This window comes from Leptodactylus fuscus, chromosome 5 (genome assembly GCF_031893055.1).
Source record: "Leptodactylus fuscus isolate aLepFus1 chromosome 5, aLepFus1.hap2, whole genome shotgun sequence".
NCBI classification, from domain to species: domain Eukaryota; kingdom Metazoa; phylum Chordata; class Amphibia; order Anura; family Leptodactylidae; genus Leptodactylus; species Leptodactylus fuscus.
Genome location: NC_134269.1, coordinates 207,161,232 through 207,182,916, shown reverse-complemented (window position 1 = coordinate 207,182,916; position 21,685 = coordinate 207,161,232). Strand labels below are relative to the sequence as shown.

Genomic DNA, 21,685 nt, shown 5'->3' with positions numbered 1-21,685 from the left:
TCTGCTCAGAATTTTCTTACTGCCAATTTTAAGCAGAATTATGGAGAGCTTAAGCTTACTTAAAGGGATCTTTTATTTATTTATTTATTTTTTTTTAGAAAGGTCTGTTAGTGCTAGTAATGGGTTAATAAGTACAACCATATAACTTTTGCAGTGTTTGGAGTGATTTCTGGGTGTCTCTGGTTGCTGTCGGCATCCTCTGCATTTGTTTAGGGGTGTTAGCTTCCAGCTGTGCAGCTTCTACACTACTTCCCTCTCACTCAGCCCTCCCCCTCCTCTTTCACTCTGTTATACTCCCCCCTCCCTTTCTCACTAGCTAAACTATACCGCCCACTACTAGTCCCTCCTCCTGTCTCACTAGCCTAGCTATCCCGCCCATTACTAGCCTCTCCCAACCTCCCTGTCTCCTGAGCCTAGCGATCCCGCCCCTTACTAGCCCATCCCACCCTCCCCCCTGTCTCCCTAGCTAACCTATTCCGCCCACTACTAGCAGAGAGGAGCTGTTTCCGGACACAGGAAGGCTTGGTAAGTATTGATGGGCGGGGGGAGGATAATGGTGACGTTCCATTTCAGAAGCAGTGAAATGGAACATCACCAGATTATCAGAAAGAATCCCCGAACGTTCCAGGGATATGGGTAATTATAATTTTTTTTTATTGAAGTAAATTAGAAGTTAGGCAATGGGAAGGGATTTAGTTTAAGGGTTAATTCTTAGTTTATCCTGGACAACCCCTTTAAACTTAGTGTTTTACTGTCGGGCCTGACTACACAGTGTCTGTTTGTAGTCTATAACCATGGGGACACAAAGTTCCACCTAGGTTCCATAAACACAAAACAATAGGCCGCATTTGCTACTTTCAAGGTTCCTTCATGATGTCTTGGAACCTTAGAAAACATTGGTTGCAAAATTCAACACACCCCATAACAAGTTTGTTAATAGTGTTACAAAGTCATTCATGAAAATGGGACAATTTTGCGTCTAAAATGTTAGTAAATAGAGATGAGCGAACACTAAAATGTTCGAGGTTCGAAATTCGATTCGAACAGCCGCTCACTGTTCGAGTGTTCGAATGGGTTTCGAACCCCATTATAGTCTATGGGGAACATAAACTCGTTAAGGGGGAAACCCAAATTCGTGTCTGGAGGGTCACCAAGTCCACTATGACACCCCAGGAAATGATACCAACACCCTGGAATGACACTGGGACAGCAGGGGAAGCATGTCTGGGGGCATAAAAGTCACTTTATTTCATGGAAATCCCTGTCAGTTTGCGATTTTCGCAAGCTAACTTTTCCCCATAGAAATGCATTGGCCAGTGCTGATTGGCCAGAGTACGGAACTCGACCAATCAGCGCTGGCTCTGCTGGAGGAGGCGGAGTCTAAGATCGCTCCACACCAGTCTCCATTCAGGTCCGATCTTAGACTCCGCCTCCTCCGGCAGAGCCAGCGCTGATTGGCCGAAGGCTGGCCAATGCATTCCTATGCGAATGCAGACTTAGCAGTGCTGAGTCAGTTTTGCTCAACTACACATCTGATGCACACTCGGCACTGCTACATCAGATGTAGCAATCTGATGTAGCAGAGCCGAGGGTGCACTAGAACCCCTGTGCAAACTCAGTTCACGCTAATAGAATGCATTGGCCAGCGCTGATTGGCCAGAGTACGGAATTCGGCCAATCAGCGCTGGCTCTGCTGGAGGAGGCGGAGTCTAAGGTCGGACCTGAATGGAGACTGGTGTGGAGCGATCTTAGACTCCGCCTCCTCCAGCAGAGCCAGCGCTGATTGGCCGAATTCCGTACTCTGGCCAATCAGCACTGGCTAATGCATTGTATTGGCGTGATGAAGCAGTGCTGAATGTGTGTGCTTAGCACACACATTCAGCTCTACTTCATCGGGCTAATAGAATGCATTGGCCAGCGCTGATTGGCCGAATTCCGTACTCTGGCCAATCAGTGCTGGCCAATGCATTCTATTAGCTTGATGAAGCAGAGTGTGCACAAGGGTTCAAGCGCACCCTCGGCTCTGATGTAGCAGAGCCGAGGCTGCACAAGGGTTCAAGCGCACCCTCGGCTCTGATGTAGGAGAGCCGAGGGTGCACTTGAACCCTTGTGCACCCTCAGCTCTGCTACATCAGAGCCGAGGGTGCGCTTGAACCCTTGTGCACACTCTGCTTCATCAAGCTAATAGAATGCATTGGCCAGCGCTGATTGGCCAATGTATTCTATTAGCCTGATGAAGTAGAGCTGAATGTGTGTGCTAAGCACACACATTCAGCTCTACTTCATCGGGCTAATAGAATGCATTGGCCAGCGCTGATTGGCCAGAGTACGGAACTCGACCAATCAGCGCTGGCTCTGCTGGAGGAGGCGGAGTCTAAGATCGCTCCACACCAGTCTCCATTCAGGTCCGACCTTAGACTCCGCCTCCTCCAGCAGAGCCAGCGCTGATTGGCTGAATTCCGTACTCTGGCCAATCAGCACTGGCTAATGCATTCTATTAGCGTGAACTGAGTTTGCACAGGGGTTCTAGTGCACCCTCGGCTCTGCTACATCAGATTGCTACATCTGATGTAGCAGTGCCGAGTGTGCATCAGATGTGTAGTTGAGCAAAACTGACTCAGCACTGCTAAGTCTCTGCATTCGCATAGGAATGCATTGGCCAGCCTTCGGCCAATCAGCGCTGGCTCTGCCGGAGGAGGCGGAGTCTAAGGTCGGACCTGAATGGAGACTGGTGTGGAGCGATCTTAGACTCCGCCTCCTCCAGCAGAGCCAGCGCTGATTGGTCGAGTTCCGTACTCTGGCCAATCAGCGCTGGCCAATGCATTCTATTAGCCCGATGAAGTAGAGCTGAATGTGTGTGCTTAGCTCAACTACGCCGGTGGAGTAGTTGAGCTAAGCACACACATTCAGCTCTGCTTCATCAGGCTAATAGAATGCATTGGCCAATCAGCGCTGGCCAATGCATTCTATTAGCTTGATGAAGCAGAGTGTGCACAAGGGTTCAAGCGCACCCTCGGCTCTGATGTAGGAGAGCCGAGGGTGCACTTGAACCCTTGTGCACCCTCGGCTCTGCTACATCAGAGCCGAGGGTGCGCTTGAACCCTTGTGCACACTCTGCTTCATCAAGTTAATAGAATGCATTGGCCAGCACTGATTGGCCAGAGTACGGAATTCGGCCAATCAGCGCTGGCCAATGCATCCCTATGGGAAAAAGTTTATCTCACAAAAATCACAATTACACACCCGATAGAGCCCCAAAAAGTTATTTTTAATAACATTCCCCCCTAAATAAAGGTTATCCCTAGCTATCCCTGCCTGTACAGCTATCCCTGTCTCATAGTCACAAAGTTCACATTCTCATATGACCCGGATTTGAAATCCACTATTCGTCTAAAATGGAGGTCACCTGATTTCGGCAGCCAATGACTTTTTCCAATTTTTTTCAATGCCCCCGGTGTCGTAGTTCCTGTCCCACCTCCCCTGCGCTGTTATTGGTGCAAAAAAGGCACCAGGGAAGGTGGGAGGGGAATCGAATTTTGGCGCACTTTACCACGTGGTGTTCGATTCGATTCGAACATGGTGAACACCCTGATATCCGATCGAACATGTGTTCGATAGAACACTGTTCGCTCATCTCTATTAGTAAACAATCTCATGGTCTCCGAGAACGTCGAATAATTCTAGACAGCCGCGATCATTATGCAAAGTTTGTGTTATGTAGCTGCTCCGCTATCAGCAACAATTCGAGGAACGGTATGAAATAATTTGTAACAGCCGAGCAGATGGTTAGTTTAATAGGACGGATAAATATTGTTGGCCGAGACTTCAGAAAACAAATTCCAGCATCTATAAGAATTTGCAAATAACTTTTTTATAGGCCGGAGAAGGAATGCTTTTAGTACTTATCTAACTTTTTAATTTTTTTAAATAATTTTTTTTTGTCTTCATTTTTATTAGTACTGTAGCTGAATAACAATGAGAATATTGTACATATGGCTGAGTTATACTCACTGAGACCATAAGGACTAGGTCTAGAGGTTGCATATTAGAATATGCATATTTGCGGACATAGCTTTTAAGTGTCACATGAAGAGGCTATACATTGACTGTGTCTCGTCTGATATTTATAGAGGATCTTTTATTCACAGGTAGCGAAAGATCAGGTACAATATTAAAATTCAGGGTTGTACCTCAAGAAATAGTGAGAGAGATGTGGGGTAAAACTAGAAAATGGTACTCAAAGGTGGAAAACCCCCCAAAAAACTTTACTTGCAATACCATGCCTAAACTCTGGGTGTGCTGTTACATAAATCAAATCAAATCAAATAGGCTTTATTGGCACGTCTGAATGGATATTTGGCATTGCCAAAGCTAGTAAAGTGGTGGTGGTGGCGAAGTTGGAGTCGAGGGGGAGAGTATGGGGGGGGGGGTTGGAGTCGAGGGGGAGAGTATGGGGGGGGTTGGGTGGCTGATTTGGGGTGTAACAGTCTGTGGAGTCTCATCTTCCTCTTAGTTGGTGACCCTTATATGGGGAGGTGGGGTGGGTGGTTTGGGGTATAACAGTCTGTGGAGTCTCATCTTCCTCTTAGTTGGTGACCGCTATATGGGGAGGTGGGGTGGGTGGTTTGGGGTATAACAGTCCGTGGAGTCTCATCTTCCTCTTAGTTGGTGACCGCTATATGGGGAGGTGGGGTGAGGTGGGTGGTTTGGGGTATAACAGTCCGTGGAGTCTCGTCTTCCTCTTAGTTGGTGACCGCTATATGGGGAGGTGGGGTGAGGTGGGTGGTTTGGGGTATAACAGTCCGTGGAGTCTCATCTTCCTCTTGTTTGGTGAAAGCTGAATATAATTCAAATAGAGCACACTACCCAAGCCTGTTGCCTAGTGGTAGAAGTGAAGCATTGCAATGCACATCCTTAAAGTGGAAGAGTGTGAAGCTTCATCTCAACCATCTAGATTAGTGGTAGGGAACGTACGGCTCTCCAGTTGTTGCAAAACTACAACTCCCAGCATGCATACTTGCTCTGCTGTTCTTGGAACTCCCATGGAAATGAATGGAGCATGTTGGGAGTTGTAGTTTCACAGCCGATGGAGAGCCGAAGGTTCCCTACCCCTGATCTAGATCTTGTAACAGGAACTGATAGACTCCAGATTGATCCTTCTTCGTGTATCCCTTTGCTAATAAGAACTATTTTTAGGTCCTCTACAAGTCTCAAGAAATGTCACTCGATTTTATGGTGAAGGTTTCAGCCGAAATCCTCATTGTTGTTATTGTGTCCTATAGGCAAAATCCTGAATGAGGTAACTGGATCGTGTATTGACCTGCAAGACTGCCCGGTGTGTTTGGTTGAAGGACGCCACATACCGCATGGAAAGCACATCTTGTTGAACCAAGACGATCCTGCCCTTTGCCAGCAATGGTATTATTGTTATTATTACTTGACTTATTGGGATTATAGTCATTCTATATGACAGTATTTTGGCAAAATTGCAAATTTTTTTCTTGCCCCAAAAATATGGACCCTTGAAGACACTAGGGAATATGAAAGTCATAGAAGGGAGAGACCCTATAGCAGGCAGTGGTGGTGTCGAAATCAGATCCGAGGTGATCTATTGATAGCTAGGATACACATGAAACATTATCTCTGAGGACATACACAATGAAATCCCTCCAAAAGACCACATCTTTGAGAAGACCACCCCCTTACCAGACCACATTTTCCGTGATGGATTTTCAGTTTTCCATATTAACCTACTTTGAGAAGACCAATCCCCTAGAAGACCACTTTTTAATGAAATTTTGGGTGGCCTTTTCAAAGAGGTTTCACTGTACATGTGATTTGTCTCGTATGACTCTGTAATATGGTTCCAATATGGAACCAGTTTTGAACATGAGCAGGTCTAACCCACAGTCAAACCCATTGAAGTAAACAGGGTCATAAACACTTCACGGGGTTCTGCGTGAAAAAAATTAGAGAGGTAATCTCACAGAGGATAAAAAAATTCATAGTCCAAGTATGGCCTTAGATAGTCCTCCATTTTTGGCAGTGAGAACATTTCACTCTCCTAGTCTAATCATGAGAGCTAAAGTTCTCCTAGCTACACAACACAAAAAGTTCAATATACTTGGTAAGACGGGACTCCTTAGAGTAAGTTGATTGTTGGATGTCCCACTGGTCAGATTTAATCTGGTTGGGAATCCAAAAACAAGTGTTCAATTTTCCTGTAGCACCTGCCCAGTGTTAATGGACTATCTGTAGAATGTAAGGACATGACTGGTCCTTGACAGTTAGAGGCAATATTCGTAGCTACTCAGTCTGGCAAATAGATTGTGTCTAGACCCCCTCTAATTTGGAGATGGATTTTCTGAAACAGATAGCCCCTTTAAGATCTTAGCAAGAAGTAAGGAAAAATGTTTTATGATTTTTTTCTCTTTCAAGTCATTGTGAAGAACGATCTCTAAAGTGCATCCCTTGTGAGCTACATGTACCAACGAGGTCACCACCTATTGAGCCAACACCTATTCCAGAAGAACCCACCCCAGAAACCACTCCAGAACCTGAAGAGGACGAAGGAACAGTTGCACCAGGGACATATAACTGTGAGAAAGCCATGGATCTGGTTTTTCTGGTGGACGGTTCCTCAAAACTTTCCCGAACCGATTTTGAAACCGTAAAAGATTTTATTGTCAGCATCATGGATAAAATACGTATCTCCCAAAAAAGAATTCGAGTCAGTGTTGTCCAATACAACACCACACACACGCCTAAATTATTTAGTCTTAATGAGAGAAGAAAACTCACCGACATGGTCGCCAAAGTCAAAAATATGAAATACATGGGAAGTCCAACATCTTCTGCCGCCGAGGCGATTAAGTTTACCAATTCGTATGTGTTTGATCTGGCTAAGAGGGACAATGCCCCAAGAATGATCTTATTACTAATTGCCTCCAAAAGTTCAAAAAGTTTATCAACTATAAGACTTGGGATAAAGAAGCGTAAAATCACGTTAATTCCAATCGGAATCGGTTCTTACGTTGACATGGGGGACATAGAATTTATCGAAAAACAATCACCGATGAACAAACCATTCATTGTGCCCAACGTGAACGACTTAATAAACCGCAAGGACGAAATCATTGACTACTTGTGTGACTTAGTACCAGAACCAACTCAAGGTAAAATAATACCCCCGAAATCTCAAACAGAACCTTCACCACGAGAGATAAGCACCACTACTGTAGAGCCGTCAAGAACGACCCCCACTACTGCACCATCCCTAGTCCCCCAAATTCCTGATCGAGAACTTACTATTGCCTTTGAAGGCTCCATGGACATTGAGAAGATTAAGGTCTTCCTCGAAGAGTTGATAGAGAGAATGGATATTGGGGAAGAAACCATTCATATCACCATCATCCAGTATTCTTTCACGGTCACGGTTGAATACACCTTTACGGGGAGACTACACAAACAGGACATTCTCAAAAAGATTAGACACATTGAATACAGAGGTGGTAATGCCACCAACACCGGAGGAGCTCTCCGATACATCAGTCAACACACGTTGAAGAAAGACTTTCACGGTAGTCAACCAGCTCCTCACTTGGTGTATATGATACAAGAAAATCCACCTACCGATGTCATAAGAAGAGAGGAAAACATAAATGTTTTTCCTATATCGGTTGGCACGAACGCCCCCATAAAAGAGTTGGACATCTTCGGACATCAAAGGGTTTTTCAAAACTACGACCAATTGTCAAGTATAACCGAAGAGATACTGACAGGCTGTTGTTCTAGGATCGATCAGCCAACGCTTATGCCCATAGGTAGGACTCTATTTATGCATACTTTTTGTATCTTGTGTTGATCCATAGAATGTTCTTACTCTATCTATATACCCTGTTATGGTGTATGGACATCACAGAGAGGGTTCCACTTCTTGGGATCTTCTCTGTTCGACAAAGTGGACAGATGTTCACGAGAAGAAACCATCACTTTAATGACAATGAATAAAAAAAGATAAAAAGTCATTAGGATTATTTGTCTCGATTTTGTTCTTTTGGGATCTATTTTATGTTCTATGTTAATGCTGAAACTTTCGGGTTTTGCTATTTTTCTACCAGTACCATGCATGAAACAAATGGATGTCATATTCATACTGGACAGTAGTCTGAATATCAAAGAATCAGAATTTGAGTATATGAAAACCTTTGTGAAGAATTTTATTAAAAAGGCACATATTGGTAAGTGTTCATATCTATCTATCTATCTATCTATCTATCTATCTATCTATCTATCTAATAACTATTATCTATCTATCAAGTATCTATCATCTATCTACTATCTATCTTCTATCTATCTATCTATCTATCTATCTATCTATCTATCTATCTACTATCTATCATCTATCTATCTATCTATCTATCTATCTATCTATCTAATAACTATTATCTATCTATCTATCTATCTATCTATCTATCTATCTATCTATCTATCTAATAACTATTATCTATCTATCTATCTATCTATCTATCTATCATCTATCTATCTATCTAATAACTATTATCTATCTATCTATCTATCTATCATCTATCTAATAACTATTATCTATCTATCTATCTATCTATCATCAACTATCTATCATCTATCTATTTATCTATCTGTCTATCTAACTAATATCTATCTTCTATCTACCAATGTATCATCTATCAATCTATCTATCTATCTATTTATCTAATATCTATCTATCTATCTCTCTATCTATCATCGATCTATCTATCTATCTATCTATCTATCTATCTATCTATCAACTATCTATCATCTTTCTATTTATCTATCTGTCTATCTAACTAATATCTATCTTCTATCTACCGATGTATCATCTATCTATCTATCTATCTATCTATCTATCTATCTATCTATCTATCATGTCTTATTCATAAGAGACATTTTACCATTATTTTTTATTTAAAGGTCATGATGCAACTCAAGTGGCTGTCCTTCAGTATGGATGGACACCTACCATGGAGGTTGCATGGTCTGATGTTCAAGATAAAATAAGTCTTATTAAAGCGATCGACAACATGCAGAAAATGGGAGAAGGATCCGGCAAAATTGGTAAATATGTTTAGAGTATTTTCTCCAAAGTTAGTTGTCTGTACACACATGCTTACACCGATCCGAAATGCCTCACTGGATCAGGCCTAGTTGGCGTATCAGTACGTGCCCATTGCGGTACCTATAGGTTTAGTATGTTATTTGAGTTCATAGACATCTGTATGGGAAAAGAAACTTAATAATTTTGAATAAAGTTTTTGAGCCCCAGTCCATAAGAACAGAATGAAGAGGTGGCCAAGGTCTACGTTACTATCTAGAAGTAAACCATTGAAGGTGGTAATTGCTTTATTTTGCATATATGTAGTCCCTTATATTATCTTAGTAGGGATCTGTCATAAACTCATAAGCTTATATAGCTGCCATGTTTAGTCCTTGCTTGACCTACTTACTAGCCTACGTACAAGTGACCACCACACCTCAGCCCATCATAGCTATTAAGTTACGATCAAGTTATGCCATTTTTTTCACAGTTTTTCCTCCTTTTTAAAAAATTTTTTTTACAGGAGATGCATTGAATTTTGCCGTCCAAAGTGCCATGTCAGATATCCATGGAGCAAGGCCTCTGTCCTCCAAGATCGCAGTCATCATCGTAGCTGACAGGTCCACAGATCAAGTGGATTACGCGGCCACTTTCGCGGCATCAAATTGTAATTATACTATTTAGGATTCCAAGGGATTGTCCAAATTGACCAGTTTATTTTTTTTACCTATTACCATAACATTTCCATTTGTATTTCAGTGGTATCGGTTTTTCCCATCGGTGTTGGATCCAGGTATGATGATGAGGAACTGGTGAAGCTTGCTGGACCGTCTGGTAACCACAAGATTACAAAAGTTCAACTTTTTGATGACCTGCCAACCATGTTGCTCCTACGTGATGACTTCATCCACAAACTTTGCACCGGTAAGTCTAATGATTATTTTGCCATAACTGCGTCCAAGCCTTGTACAAATTCAAGAGGGGTCTGGATGCTTTTCTTGAAAATATCACAGGTTATAAGAATTTTTTTCCCCTGATGTGGACAACTGACATTTGCGTCATAGTTTTTTTCCCCTTCTTCTGGATCAACAAGATAGGATTAAAGGTTGGACTTGATGGACTTTAGGCAACCAGTCAACTATGCTGCTATGGTTGGTTGATCTTCTAGAAATTGGTGGGTTCCTCCCACCTGGGTCCACATCTAATGGCCTCCTTATCCTAGTCTTATTGCAGCTATTGACCAGTCCTAGCTTTCCTGACACATAAATTATATTAAATTTCACAGATCAAATTATTTTTTTTAATATAGTTTTGTAGTATAGCTGCTCACACAGGTTTGCTTTATTGATTCTCTATTTCAGATTTTGTTAAAGTTTGCATTGACGAGGACGGAAATCAGAGAAAGGTATTTATGGTTTGTTTTTTTATTGTCAAAGTCCGATTCCTTCTCAAGCAGTTGTTTGGGTCTACTTAGCATACCTTCACCTGCCCTATCGTGACAGATATACAGTGAAATTCAGACCACTGATGGATCTTGACTCTCGACACTGTAGCACATCTTGATAGTCCAATAAATATTGGACACCTTCCCACCAGGCCTACAATGTCTCAATGGATCAGGCCTAGTAGGCATAGTCGTACGTACCGATTGCGGTACCTATAGATTTAGTATATGTTATTTGAGATCGTAGACATCTTTATGGAAAAAGTTAATTTAAGATCTTTGAATTAAACTCTGTGCACCCCAGTCCAAAGAAACAGGTTGAAGAAAAGGTTGGGGAGTTGGTTAAGGTCTACTTTACCAGCTTGAGGGAAACCATTAAGATCGGTAGAAAGTTTATTCTGCTGACCTTGTCTCTTAAATTTCATTTTGAGGCTCTGTAAGGAACTAATAAGATGTAGATTAGAGATGAGCGAGTAGTGTTTGATCGAGTAGGTGTTCGATCGAATACTACGGTATTCAAAATATTTGTACTCGATTGAATGCTATACATTCTGCCAATCAACGCTGGTTCTTCTCTTACCTTTAGAAGTCTTCTCCGTGCAGTGTCCCCGCGGCGTCTGCCGGCTGGAATTCACTCTGCCTAGGCATCCGGCCTAGGCAGAGCCGACTGCGCATGCGCAGGCATGCCCTCGCATGCGCAGTCGGCTCTGCTCAGGCGTCGGGCCGGGCAGAACCGACCGCGCATGCGCAGTCGGCTCTGCCTAGGCCCCGATGCCTAGGCAGAGTGAATTCCAGCCGGAAGACGCCGTGGGGGCGCTGTGCCGGGAGAAGACTTCAAGGGGAATCCAGCCCGACCATCACTCGTGGACTTGGTAAGTATAATTTTATCGAATTTTGCGTACCCCTGAAACGAGCATTTGCCCCCATAGACTATAATGGGGTTCGAAATCCGTTCGAACAGCCAAACAGTGTGCGGCTGTTCGAATCGGATTTCGAACCTCGGACATTTTAGTGTTCGCTCATCTCTAATGTAGATAGCTGTCATTTTTGACCAAACAAGTTATTCTACATGGCCTATGAACAACAAAATGTCTACTCCACAGATCCCAGTCAAAGCTCTTTAGACTGGAGTACCCCTTTAATAACAGTGGTTGGCTGTATGGCAAACACATTCTATAATCTCCACCTTGGACGCCAAAAAAGTTTATTTTTCCACCACTTACATTTTGTTGAGTATTCTATAGTGGAATGAAGAAATGCTACAAGAGTACTGGAGGCCATATGGTGGCCCATGGAGCCCCTGTATCTCCTTGCTAAGGCATTGGCAAGAACCAAGTCGTTTTAGAATAGAAAGGTTCTGTAATATGCCATCCAATGGATTAGTATGGAATCCAATAGAGAAAACTATAGGTCTTTATGAAATTAGAAGCATATAGTATGGCCACTATATCGGTTTTGTGCATCTTGGATGTTGTAGAAGCCAAAGATGTTCCCGCTATTGACTCTTGTTCCCACCAAGATCTGTGTTGGTTTTTCCATACCTATGTCCGTTTACTTGAATGGTTACTGTTTTTGGTGGTCTTTTCTTTTAGCCCGGAGATACATGGACGCTACAAGACTCATGTCATATAGTGACATGTCTGGAAGGTGGCATCACCAAACTGAGTAACACCGGAGTAGACTGTACCAAGATACCACAACCGATCTGTGACAACGATCTACCAGCAATAAAGATTAAGGAGAGATGTGGATGTCGATGGGTGTGTCCATGTAAGCGATTTAGCTTCATTTTTTTTAATCTTTGAAGATACTTTACAAGGCTCTTTATAATATTGGTTTGTGGGAGATTAAACTTCAAAGTTTTGGGTTTGGGTGGAACGGAAACGAGAAAATTCAGGTTGAACCGGCGTGTAATTGGCCAAACACCAAGGGGTTAAACACATCATATATTCGAAGCCTTTAACCACTTGGTGTTCGGCAGATTACACACATTCCTATGCCGGCGAGATATTCAATAGAATACTACTCCCTCAACACTACACTCTGACACAATGGCGTCTTCTCTTCCCCTCATCAGGTATATGTAAGGGCAGCTCCAACCGGCACATCGTAACCTTCGATGGACTTAACTTTAAGCTTCTCGGTAACTGCTCCTATGTCCTGTTTAATGACAATAAGAATAATCTAGAAGTCGTCCTACAGAATGGTGACTGTGGGTCCTCGGGTGGACAGACCTGTATGGACTCCGTGAGTGTGAAATACAATGGGGACACTGTGACGCTCTCACACAATATGCAGGTAAGTGACTTTCCCTCTTGTTTTCTTAGTAGTTTCTTGACTTTTTATGGAAATCTCAAGACCGACCAGTTCATGGTCCACAGAACAGAGTGATAGACACATGTAAAGTTTCTATCACTCTGGAGGACCATGCATTACATTGACAGCCTATGGATTTCTGTGTAATACCTCACTTCTCCTGCGGGGGTGCTGCAGTGGAATTAAAAATGTGCTGTCCGGTTCTCTCACACTTTACAACTGAGGATAATATAGAGATAATAATATAGAAATACACATTTCATCTAGGTTACAACAGGGTGTACTATCTAATTTGGGATTGTCCAACACAGAGAACCCTTTTATGTTCCAGGAAAAAAAAAAGTAACTTGGAGAATAATAAAATTATGATAAAGACAATGTTGGGCAAGTAGCCCATGGTCATAAATCAGAATAAATCTGCTGTCACTTTTTTTGAAAGAAAATCTAAATAGATAAAAGTTCATCTTTCTAGTTTGGATACATCAATGTAGCCAGTTTTTTAAGGGATCGCCGAACTCAAAATTGGCCTTAGAACAGAAGTCAATACACTACAGTATATTCAATAACACAACTTATAGACATGGGTTAGAAGGTGTGATATGTCTGCTTAATATGTAGAGAAATTCTTAACATGCCCTGTTAAGAATTCTGGGTAAAGAATACAATTAAGTCATATTTAGTGGAAAAGGGAAAATTGCTCTAGTGCCACCTTTTGGAAGGTAGCCTCTTATAGATCAACGCCTTGTTATCTTGAAACCTTGTGGCATAATCTGCGAATGCCACTGGGTTTCAGGAAAATCAGGCATTGATCTGTAGGGTGCTACCTTTCAGAAGGTGGCACTAGAGCAAGTATTCCTATAACTAATATCCACCGTTTAACCCCAAACTTCATAGTATTGAAAAATAGAGGTTTAATTGCTAGAAAGAGGCAGAATTTTTGGCCTATTTATATAAAAATAGAATATAAAAATACACAAAAATAATGAAAAAAAATCAAATAAAAAATATGAATGAAAATCCCACATTATAATGAGATATTTTCTCGTTGAATAATGGGTCTCCTTGGAGGCTGTGCAGCCCCAGCACCCGATATAACATGATTCTTGCTGACTTCTCCCCGACCTCTGGCAGGATGACTGCAGTGTGTGAGTAATCTCCAGCGAACAATGATGCACAGTGAAAAACATCCCAAACAGCGAGCACAGAACTGCTTAGAAAGTGCTAAGGAAAACATTGCTTTACAAGAGCGGCCGAGAGTAAATGGATTATTGCCAGTTTCTACAGGCTCTGCTACACTTACATGGGTTCCCCGGGATTTACTTTGCAATTATGTTTTGCTTTGGCTTTTGTAGCATTGATGGTTTAAGCGAGACAGTATCAGGCTGTCCGGGCATGCTGGAAGTTGTAGTTTCAGAACAGCTGGAGAGATATCCCGTGTCCTAGAGACATATCGTTTCCAGCAGGCTGTCAGGGCACGCTGGGAGTTGTAGTTTTGCAAATGCTGCAACAGCAAAGGTCACTGTCATGGAATGCCATCTGCGTTTGACTGTGGATGGTGGGGCTCTTGGAGGGGCATCCCAGCACCACCCATGGAAAACCTTTCTGAATTCCTGCTTTCCAAAAGATAAGGGACTCTTTTTCACTGTCAACTCTTCCAGGAGTTTGGAAGGTCTCACCATATCTTGGGATGTTCCCGGAGAGTTGGCAAGTGTGAGAAGCACTGATCGGAGATTAGTGGGTACCTTTAGAATTTAAGAAGACCCTAGGTCTTCTTTTTCATGTACTGCCAGCACCTGCACAGTACGTCACCAAAGGCGGAGCAGGACACCGTGACTTCTGTCCGCATGTGCCATACGCATGCACATTGAAGCCAAGGTGAACTTCCCTGGCTTCAATGTACAACTGCTAAGGAACTGGGGGAACCAATGATGTGTCCAGTGAATCATTGGACTCATGTCTAGGTAAGTTTGAAGTTTGTTTTTCCACAGACAGAGTAAGGCCTTGGGTGGTTTAGAGTTCTAGCTAGACTTGACAGGTTCCCTTTAAAAGAGCAGTTCTTCTTTAAGTGGATTTCTACCATATCCATGTAGGAATAGGGGCAGTGAATACCCAGACATGGATGATTTTCTGCTTCAAGACTTGGATGGTCTGAAGTGTTCTTGTATGGTCTTGAATGGTCTTGAATGGTCTTGGATGGTCTTGGATGGTGTTGTGTGGTTTTGGATGTCTTCTATAGTCTTGGATGGTCTTGTATGGCCTTGATTGTTCTTGTATGGTCTTGGCTGATCTTGTATGGTCTTGGATGATCTTGTATGGTCTTGAATGGTCTTGGATGGTCTTGTATGGCCTTGATTGGTCTTGTATGGTCTTGGATGGTCTTGGATGATCTTGGATGGTCTTGGATGATCTTGTATGGTCTTGGTTTCTCTTAATTTTTGTGTGGGGGGAAAGAAAGTGACAATGAATCAGAGCTCTACAGCTGGAACAACAATACCATTATACTCATAGCCTTAAAATGAAAGGGAGATAGGTCAATAATACTTTACAAAAACAAATCCTAAGCATTCCCAACTTACTGCATGTTCTACTACACAACCCTTAGGTCTCAGTCAATAGTGAGCCGGTCCAGGTGCCTTACAACAACACCTTTGAAGTCAGCACTTTTGGAGCCATCATGCATAACGTTAAAATTCCTGAGCTGGGATTTGCTTTCTCATTCACACCTGCAAACAATGAATTTATCCTCGAGTTCATCCCGCATGGATCCTCGTCAAAAACTTCAGGACTTTGCGGTAAGTCATCCTGAAATGGAGAACACTATTCTGCAAAATCATATAAAACTAGCTATGTATCCTGAATTGATTTTGGATTAACAATTTTTCAGCTGACCGCTATTCCTTCTGAACCCACTCTTACACATTCATGCTTGGGCCAACCATGCATGTGTTTGCAGTGGGGAAGAGGGAGTAAGTTACTGCCAAACTCCTTCGAGGGTCTTAGCTCCCATGAGAAGAAAACATTGGGCATCTTAAAATGTAACATCCGTCATCCTTCTTTTCCAAGACATCTTCCATCAGCAAAAAGTTGGGACTTCTCCATAGACAAAAGATATTGGGCAGTTCATCCATAATGTACATGGCCACCTTACATACCATAGTAAAAATGTTGGCCTCTCCTCCAGTTCCGGTCCATTATGTAGGACTATAGAGGGATTACGTTCTTTGACTTTTGGGACAATGGTCCACTGTGACTATCCCCTCAATATTTCCTTCTTACAGGAATATGTGACCACAACCCAGTAAATGACTTCACACTCAAGGACGGCTCAGTGACAAGAGACAGCGGCAGATTTGTAAAGGATTGGACCATGGTCGACAAGTTTGGCAGAACATGTGAAACCATACCGGAAAATGAGTGTAGCCAACCTCCAAGCCATCACTGTAACATTCTTCTTTCCGAAATTTTCGAGCAATGCCACACCAAGATCCAACCAAGCGATTACTTTAAGTTATGTAAAGAAACCAGCTGCCATGGTCAGGATGCCTGCGAGATCATTGCGAGTTACAGCCACCTCTGCCAGCTCCACGGAGTGTGTATAAACTGGAGGTCATCAGATATTTGCCGTGAGTATAACCAATTTTTATTGAAGGGAAAATTTGGGCAAAGTGATTGCAAAATTGGGCTAGATGGCAAGAATGGTCAAGTCTATGTGATAGGAACCGTATTAAAAATATTTCTCAGTGGTGTGCCCACCATCGAGACAGGCCATGCCACAATTACAAGGCGTAGACCCAAATTGCCATTACAGCCATCATAATACCGCCATAGCTAGAATACATAATACTATCATATACTTCCAATATTTCGCAAATAGTACCACCATATATCATGCTTGCCAACATTTGATAGGAGGATCAAAGGAGATATCATAGGGGGTGACCATGTCCCTTTTGACAAGACCATGCCCCTTTTGGGGGAGTATCGTGCCCCTTTTGGTAACATAACATATATAATGCCACAGAGCAGAGACATTGGGGCTTGGGAGATTAGGAACAGAAGAGTTGGCAAGTATGGGAACTGGGAATTCACTAGGAACTCCTACTTTGTTATCCCCCTGAAAATACTTGCTAGTAATGGGTGAACCTTGTGAGGTTCACATACAAGTTTTGTTTTGGACCAAGTAAGTAAAAAAAATACTGATTCCTACTAGAGATGAGCGAGTAGGTGTTCGATCGAGTAGGTGTTCGAAATACTCGTACTCGATCGAACACTTACTAGCTGTTCCAAGTTTAAGGTTAGATGCAGAACCAGCGTTGATTGGTAGAGTGCTATACATTCTGCCAATCAACGCTGGTTCTTCTCTTACCTTTAGAAGTCTTCTCCGCGCAGCGTCTTCCGGCTGGAATTCACTCTGCCTAGGCATCCGGCCTAGGCAGAGCCGACTGCGCATGCGCGGGCATGCCCTCACATGCGCAGTCGGCTCTGCTCAGGCGTTGGGCCGGGCAGAGCCGACCGTGCATGCGCAGTCGGCTCTGCCTAGGCCCCGATGCCTAGGCAGAGTGAATTCCAGCCGGAAGACGCCGTGGGGACGCTGCACCGGGAGAAGACTTCAAGGAGAATCCAGCCCGACCGTCACTCGTGGACTTGGTAAGTATAATTTTATTGAATTTTGCGTACCCCTGAAACGAGCATTTCCCCCCCATAGACTATAATGGGGTTCGAAATCTGTTCGAACAGTCGAACAGTGTGCGGCTGTTCGAATCGGATTTCGAACCTCGGACATTTTAGTGTTCGCTCATCTCTAATTCCTATCTTTCCTGGAGAATATTGTCTTATTTTTAAGCAATCGCTCTTCAAACATGGGCTCTTATGTCTTCTGCTTCCCACTTCTGGAATTTTCTCCAATGTCTCATGCCCAAGGGTCAACATTGAAGCCTGTCATTGGGCATCAATGGCCACGTGGGTCATGCCCCATTATGACTGGAAGCCCATGAATGTCCTGAAGGTCTGCAGAGACTCCAGAGTATAATAACAATTCATAGGTGTCAAAACCTAAAAGTCTTGAGTTCGGCCAAACATGAACTTTTTGGAAAAATTTGCAACAAGTCGGGCTTGTTATGAACTGGTTTACTCATCTCCACTATTTACACAATGTTCAAATGTACATTCTCTGCCTCGTAATATATAGATTATGTTTGAAAGGTTCCTAAATCATGGGAAAATACAGATTATTTTTTATTCCTTAACTTTATTACATTTTATTTTTGCTTTTATTAGATATAATTATTGCCCCATGACAGTGACAATGGTTGTAATATTAAGTACAATATCCAGGGAACACGAAAACCTCACCACACACAATGTTCTATGTGTTCAGCCAACAGCAATTGGTAGCTTAACATTACTCCATCTAAAAAAAAGTTGTTAAGTCTTTGACGAAAACCGCAAGATCTTGGGTAAACAAAGGCCGGATTCAGCCATGAACTATCATTTATATTATTAGCAGACATAAAAAGGAAATTCTCTCCTTCCGCTATGACTGTATATCCAGAGGGTAGTGGTCAGGATTAGTACCAGTCCACACGGTCATATATTGGTAGGACACCTTGTTCCTGTTATTTTTGTGGTCTCTTTTGCCTCATTGAAGTCAAAAACCATGTGTAAAACTGCATACAATTTTTTTCCCATGAAGCTGATAGTTTTTTCCTACCATGAAGTATTGTAATAACCGCTCTATAGAGCCCAAAACCGGTTGAAGATCCATTAGTTGGAGCCCTATTGGACAGTTATTTCTGAATATTTTAGGTTAAAAAGCTATGGAAACTCAAGAAGTTTTCAGGCTAAAATTATTGGTGACCTATTCTAAGGATACGTCTTCAATATCAGATTTTTGGAGGTCTTCCACCTCTATTGGTCAGCTGTTCTTAGCGAACAGGAAGCAGACAGCTCCATTTCCTGTGTAGTGGCTGAATTGAGCAACTGCAGCTTGGCGTCCATTCAAGTAAATGGGAACTGATCTGCAATACCGGGTATGGCCACTACACAGGAAGTGGAGCTGTCTACTTCCTGCTTCATTGTCTGTACATCTGCTCCTTAGAAAAGCTGACCAATGGGGGTGCCAGGTTTTAGACCCTACCAATTTGATATTGGCAGCCTATCAAAATAATTGTAGCCAACATTGTTACAACATATACAACGCTTCAAAGATCCCATGTAGTGACTGGTGAGTCGTTGGTGGTATTTACCATTGACATCCCAAAAACTATGTTCTGATTTTTCCATCACCTCATGTGATGCTACTAAAATCACTCTGTCCCTGCATGTTTCTTCCGAAGTCAATCATATTACTAGTGCAGCTTCTTCCTCACTTTCCATACATGATGGAATAGATGACAACACCTGATGCTCTCCATCAGCTTTGAGGAGGGTTACCTCATCGCTTTAGGAATCCTCCTTGTCTTAAAGACCAGCCGTGTCACTGCCTGGAGCGACGTCCTCTCAGATTTCCCAAAACACTATAAAATCTGAGACGTTGGAACTTTAGGAGTCTTTGAACTCACTTCTCATTTCTTTTTCTTCTATAAATGTTACGAGCCTTTCAGAATTTTTGGATCTTCTTGTAAACTACACGGTCATTTTTCAGTAGTGTAAACATAGATATGATGAAGCCCTTTAGAAAAATTTGCAATTGGGCTCTTTCCATGTCATGGACCATACCATCACGTGTGCACCACTTGAGGTCAAGAGTGTCCAATACTCATTCACCTGATTATTCATCCTTAGTAGGAGGGATGGTGAAAGCCTCCTTTGGTTTTTGGTTCCCTCAAACCATTGAGGGAACCCTGAACAATGTTCCTCTTCAAGTGTGGACCCCATAGGCCCACCTAGGCTGTCTTTCAATGGTATCTACATCATTGCTTCTCAGTTATGTGCCACCTATACAATCATACAAAAACTAGGGGAAGCCACTGTATGGAGTTTTAGGACTTGGTTATTGATGGCTTATCCTTATAATATCAGATTGGTGGGGTCTGACACCTTGTCCTATATCTAAAGTTCTATTTGGACCCTTTCCACTCCCACCATTTGAGCTCCTTGTTCTCCCACCCAAATACTCATTGTTTATAGGACAGAGGGTTGATGTAAGAATCCCCTGGTTTCCTGTTCCATCCACCCATTGGTGGTCAACCTAACATTTGTTCCTCATATAATAGCCACATTGGCTCTGTGGTATGTATGATTTTGCTACCTGTACACTCACCGGACAGCTAGGGAAGCCATTGTGCAGAATATTTGATTGTTATGGCCTATCATTAGTATAGACTATCCATATCAGATTGATGGAAGGATCCAACTCCTTATCTAACACAGCGCCATATATTTGGTAGTGACTGTGACTGGTACTGCAATCTTCGGTCACTCAGTCTCATTCAAGTGAATGGGAATGTGCTGCAAAATTAGAGACAGTTCCAACTAAATGCACAACCCCTTTAATCCAAAGATTGATGGGGTGTCCGAAGTTGGACTCCCACCAACCTTTTATTGAGGGATCATCTTAAAAGGGTTGTTCAAAAGGATAGGTCATACATTTGAGGTCGATGGGAGTCTTGACACCTGGGTACCACACCAATCAGCCGTTTTTAGTTGACCATACCCTATCAGTCCTATAAGGACAGGATATCAATATCAGACCCCTATAAAGTTGGCCATCAATGTATGGTCAAGAGGAAGCCCACCTGCCCCTTGTTCTACTGATCTTCAGGGAACCAGGAATAGCATCACCACTGATCCTGAATTCACAGCCTTCTTAAGGATATCCATCCCCTTTAAGACATGCTTCCGTCTTGTTCTAAACCACCACATTGATACGTGACTTTAACTAACGTACGGAGAAATGTAAATGAAATGTATCTGTATAAACAATACACAGAAAAACGTTACGTAGAAATCCTTACAAAAACTTTTTCTCCAAAGAATGTAAATTTTGTAGATGATTTTTGTGGCTGAAGATGATCCAGCTGTATAGACCCCTCCGGACCCCAGCTCCACCTCTGGGTTTGGTCTCTCATATACATCGCCTTGACGTAACCCAGTAACATCAGTGATAAATATTTACTCCAAATCAAGTGATCAAAAACACGATTCCGAAGCCACATCACATGGGAAATTTGGATTTTTCTAATTTTTTTTTCTTTTTTTTTTAACAAAATTAGCTACATTTACAATTTGGGATGTTTTATTGCATGGATGTTAAAATCAAAGGCACATGATTCCTCTTTTATTTATGTAAAATATGTCCTATTATTTAGCACATCAGAGGAATAAACTATACGCACATGGCAAGGAAAATTTGCTTTTTTATGCTGATTAATTGCACGTGTTATTCGGAAGAAATAGCTCTCCTGACGGCACAAAAAGAACCGAATTTCAGATGAAAAGCAAAGCTAATTAAACATTTCAGTGCTCGTTTAGAAACCCATTGGGGCAGCCAGGAGGCCGGGAGTAGTAGCAGTTACAGTGGTAATGGTGGCTAGTAACTCGACCAAGTCCTCCAATTCACCTCCTGGGCTGGTGCAGTGCTGCGGGGTACCTAATAGTGATACCCAGGCCACATCCTATTTGTTGTCTTCTTGAGACTGACAGAAATTGGAGTGCCCATGATTAGAGATGAGCCAACACTAAAATGTCCGAGGTTCGAAATCCGATTCGAACAGCCGCACACTGTTCGACTGTTCGAACGGATTTTGAACCCCATTATAGTCTATGGGGGAAATGCTCATTTCAGGGGTACGCAAAATTCGATAAAATCATACTTACCAAGTCCACGAGTG

At 42.5% G+C, this 21,685-nt stretch overlaps 1 protein-coding gene across 1 annotated transcript in view; it reads left to right on the top strand.

The window, feature by feature from the left end:
- The window catches only part of VWF (von Willebrand factor), a 93,047-nt gene that overhangs the window by 42,281 nt on the left and 29,081 nt on the right, over window positions 1-21,685 (top strand). Inside the window, exons 27-37 of the mRNA XM_075275106.1 lie at window positions 5,283-5,418; window positions 6,439-7,823; window positions 8,121-8,240; window positions 8,971-9,114; window positions 9,618-9,761; window positions 9,854-10,018; window positions 10,456-10,499; window positions 12,131-12,308; window positions 12,616-12,836; window positions 15,457-15,646; window positions 16,133-16,477. Coding sequence (XP_075131207.1) covers window positions 5,283-5,418; window positions 6,439-7,823; window positions 8,121-8,240; window positions 8,971-9,114; window positions 9,618-9,761; window positions 9,854-10,018; window positions 10,456-10,499; window positions 12,131-12,308; window positions 12,616-12,836; window positions 15,457-15,646; window positions 16,133-16,477 — 3,072 coding nt within the window. The remainder of the gene's footprint in view (window positions 1-5,282; window positions 5,419-6,438; window positions 7,824-8,120; window positions 8,241-8,970; window positions 9,115-9,617; window positions 9,762-9,853; window positions 10,019-10,455; window positions 10,500-12,130; window positions 12,309-12,615; window positions 12,837-15,456; window positions 15,647-16,132; window positions 16,478-21,685) is intronic.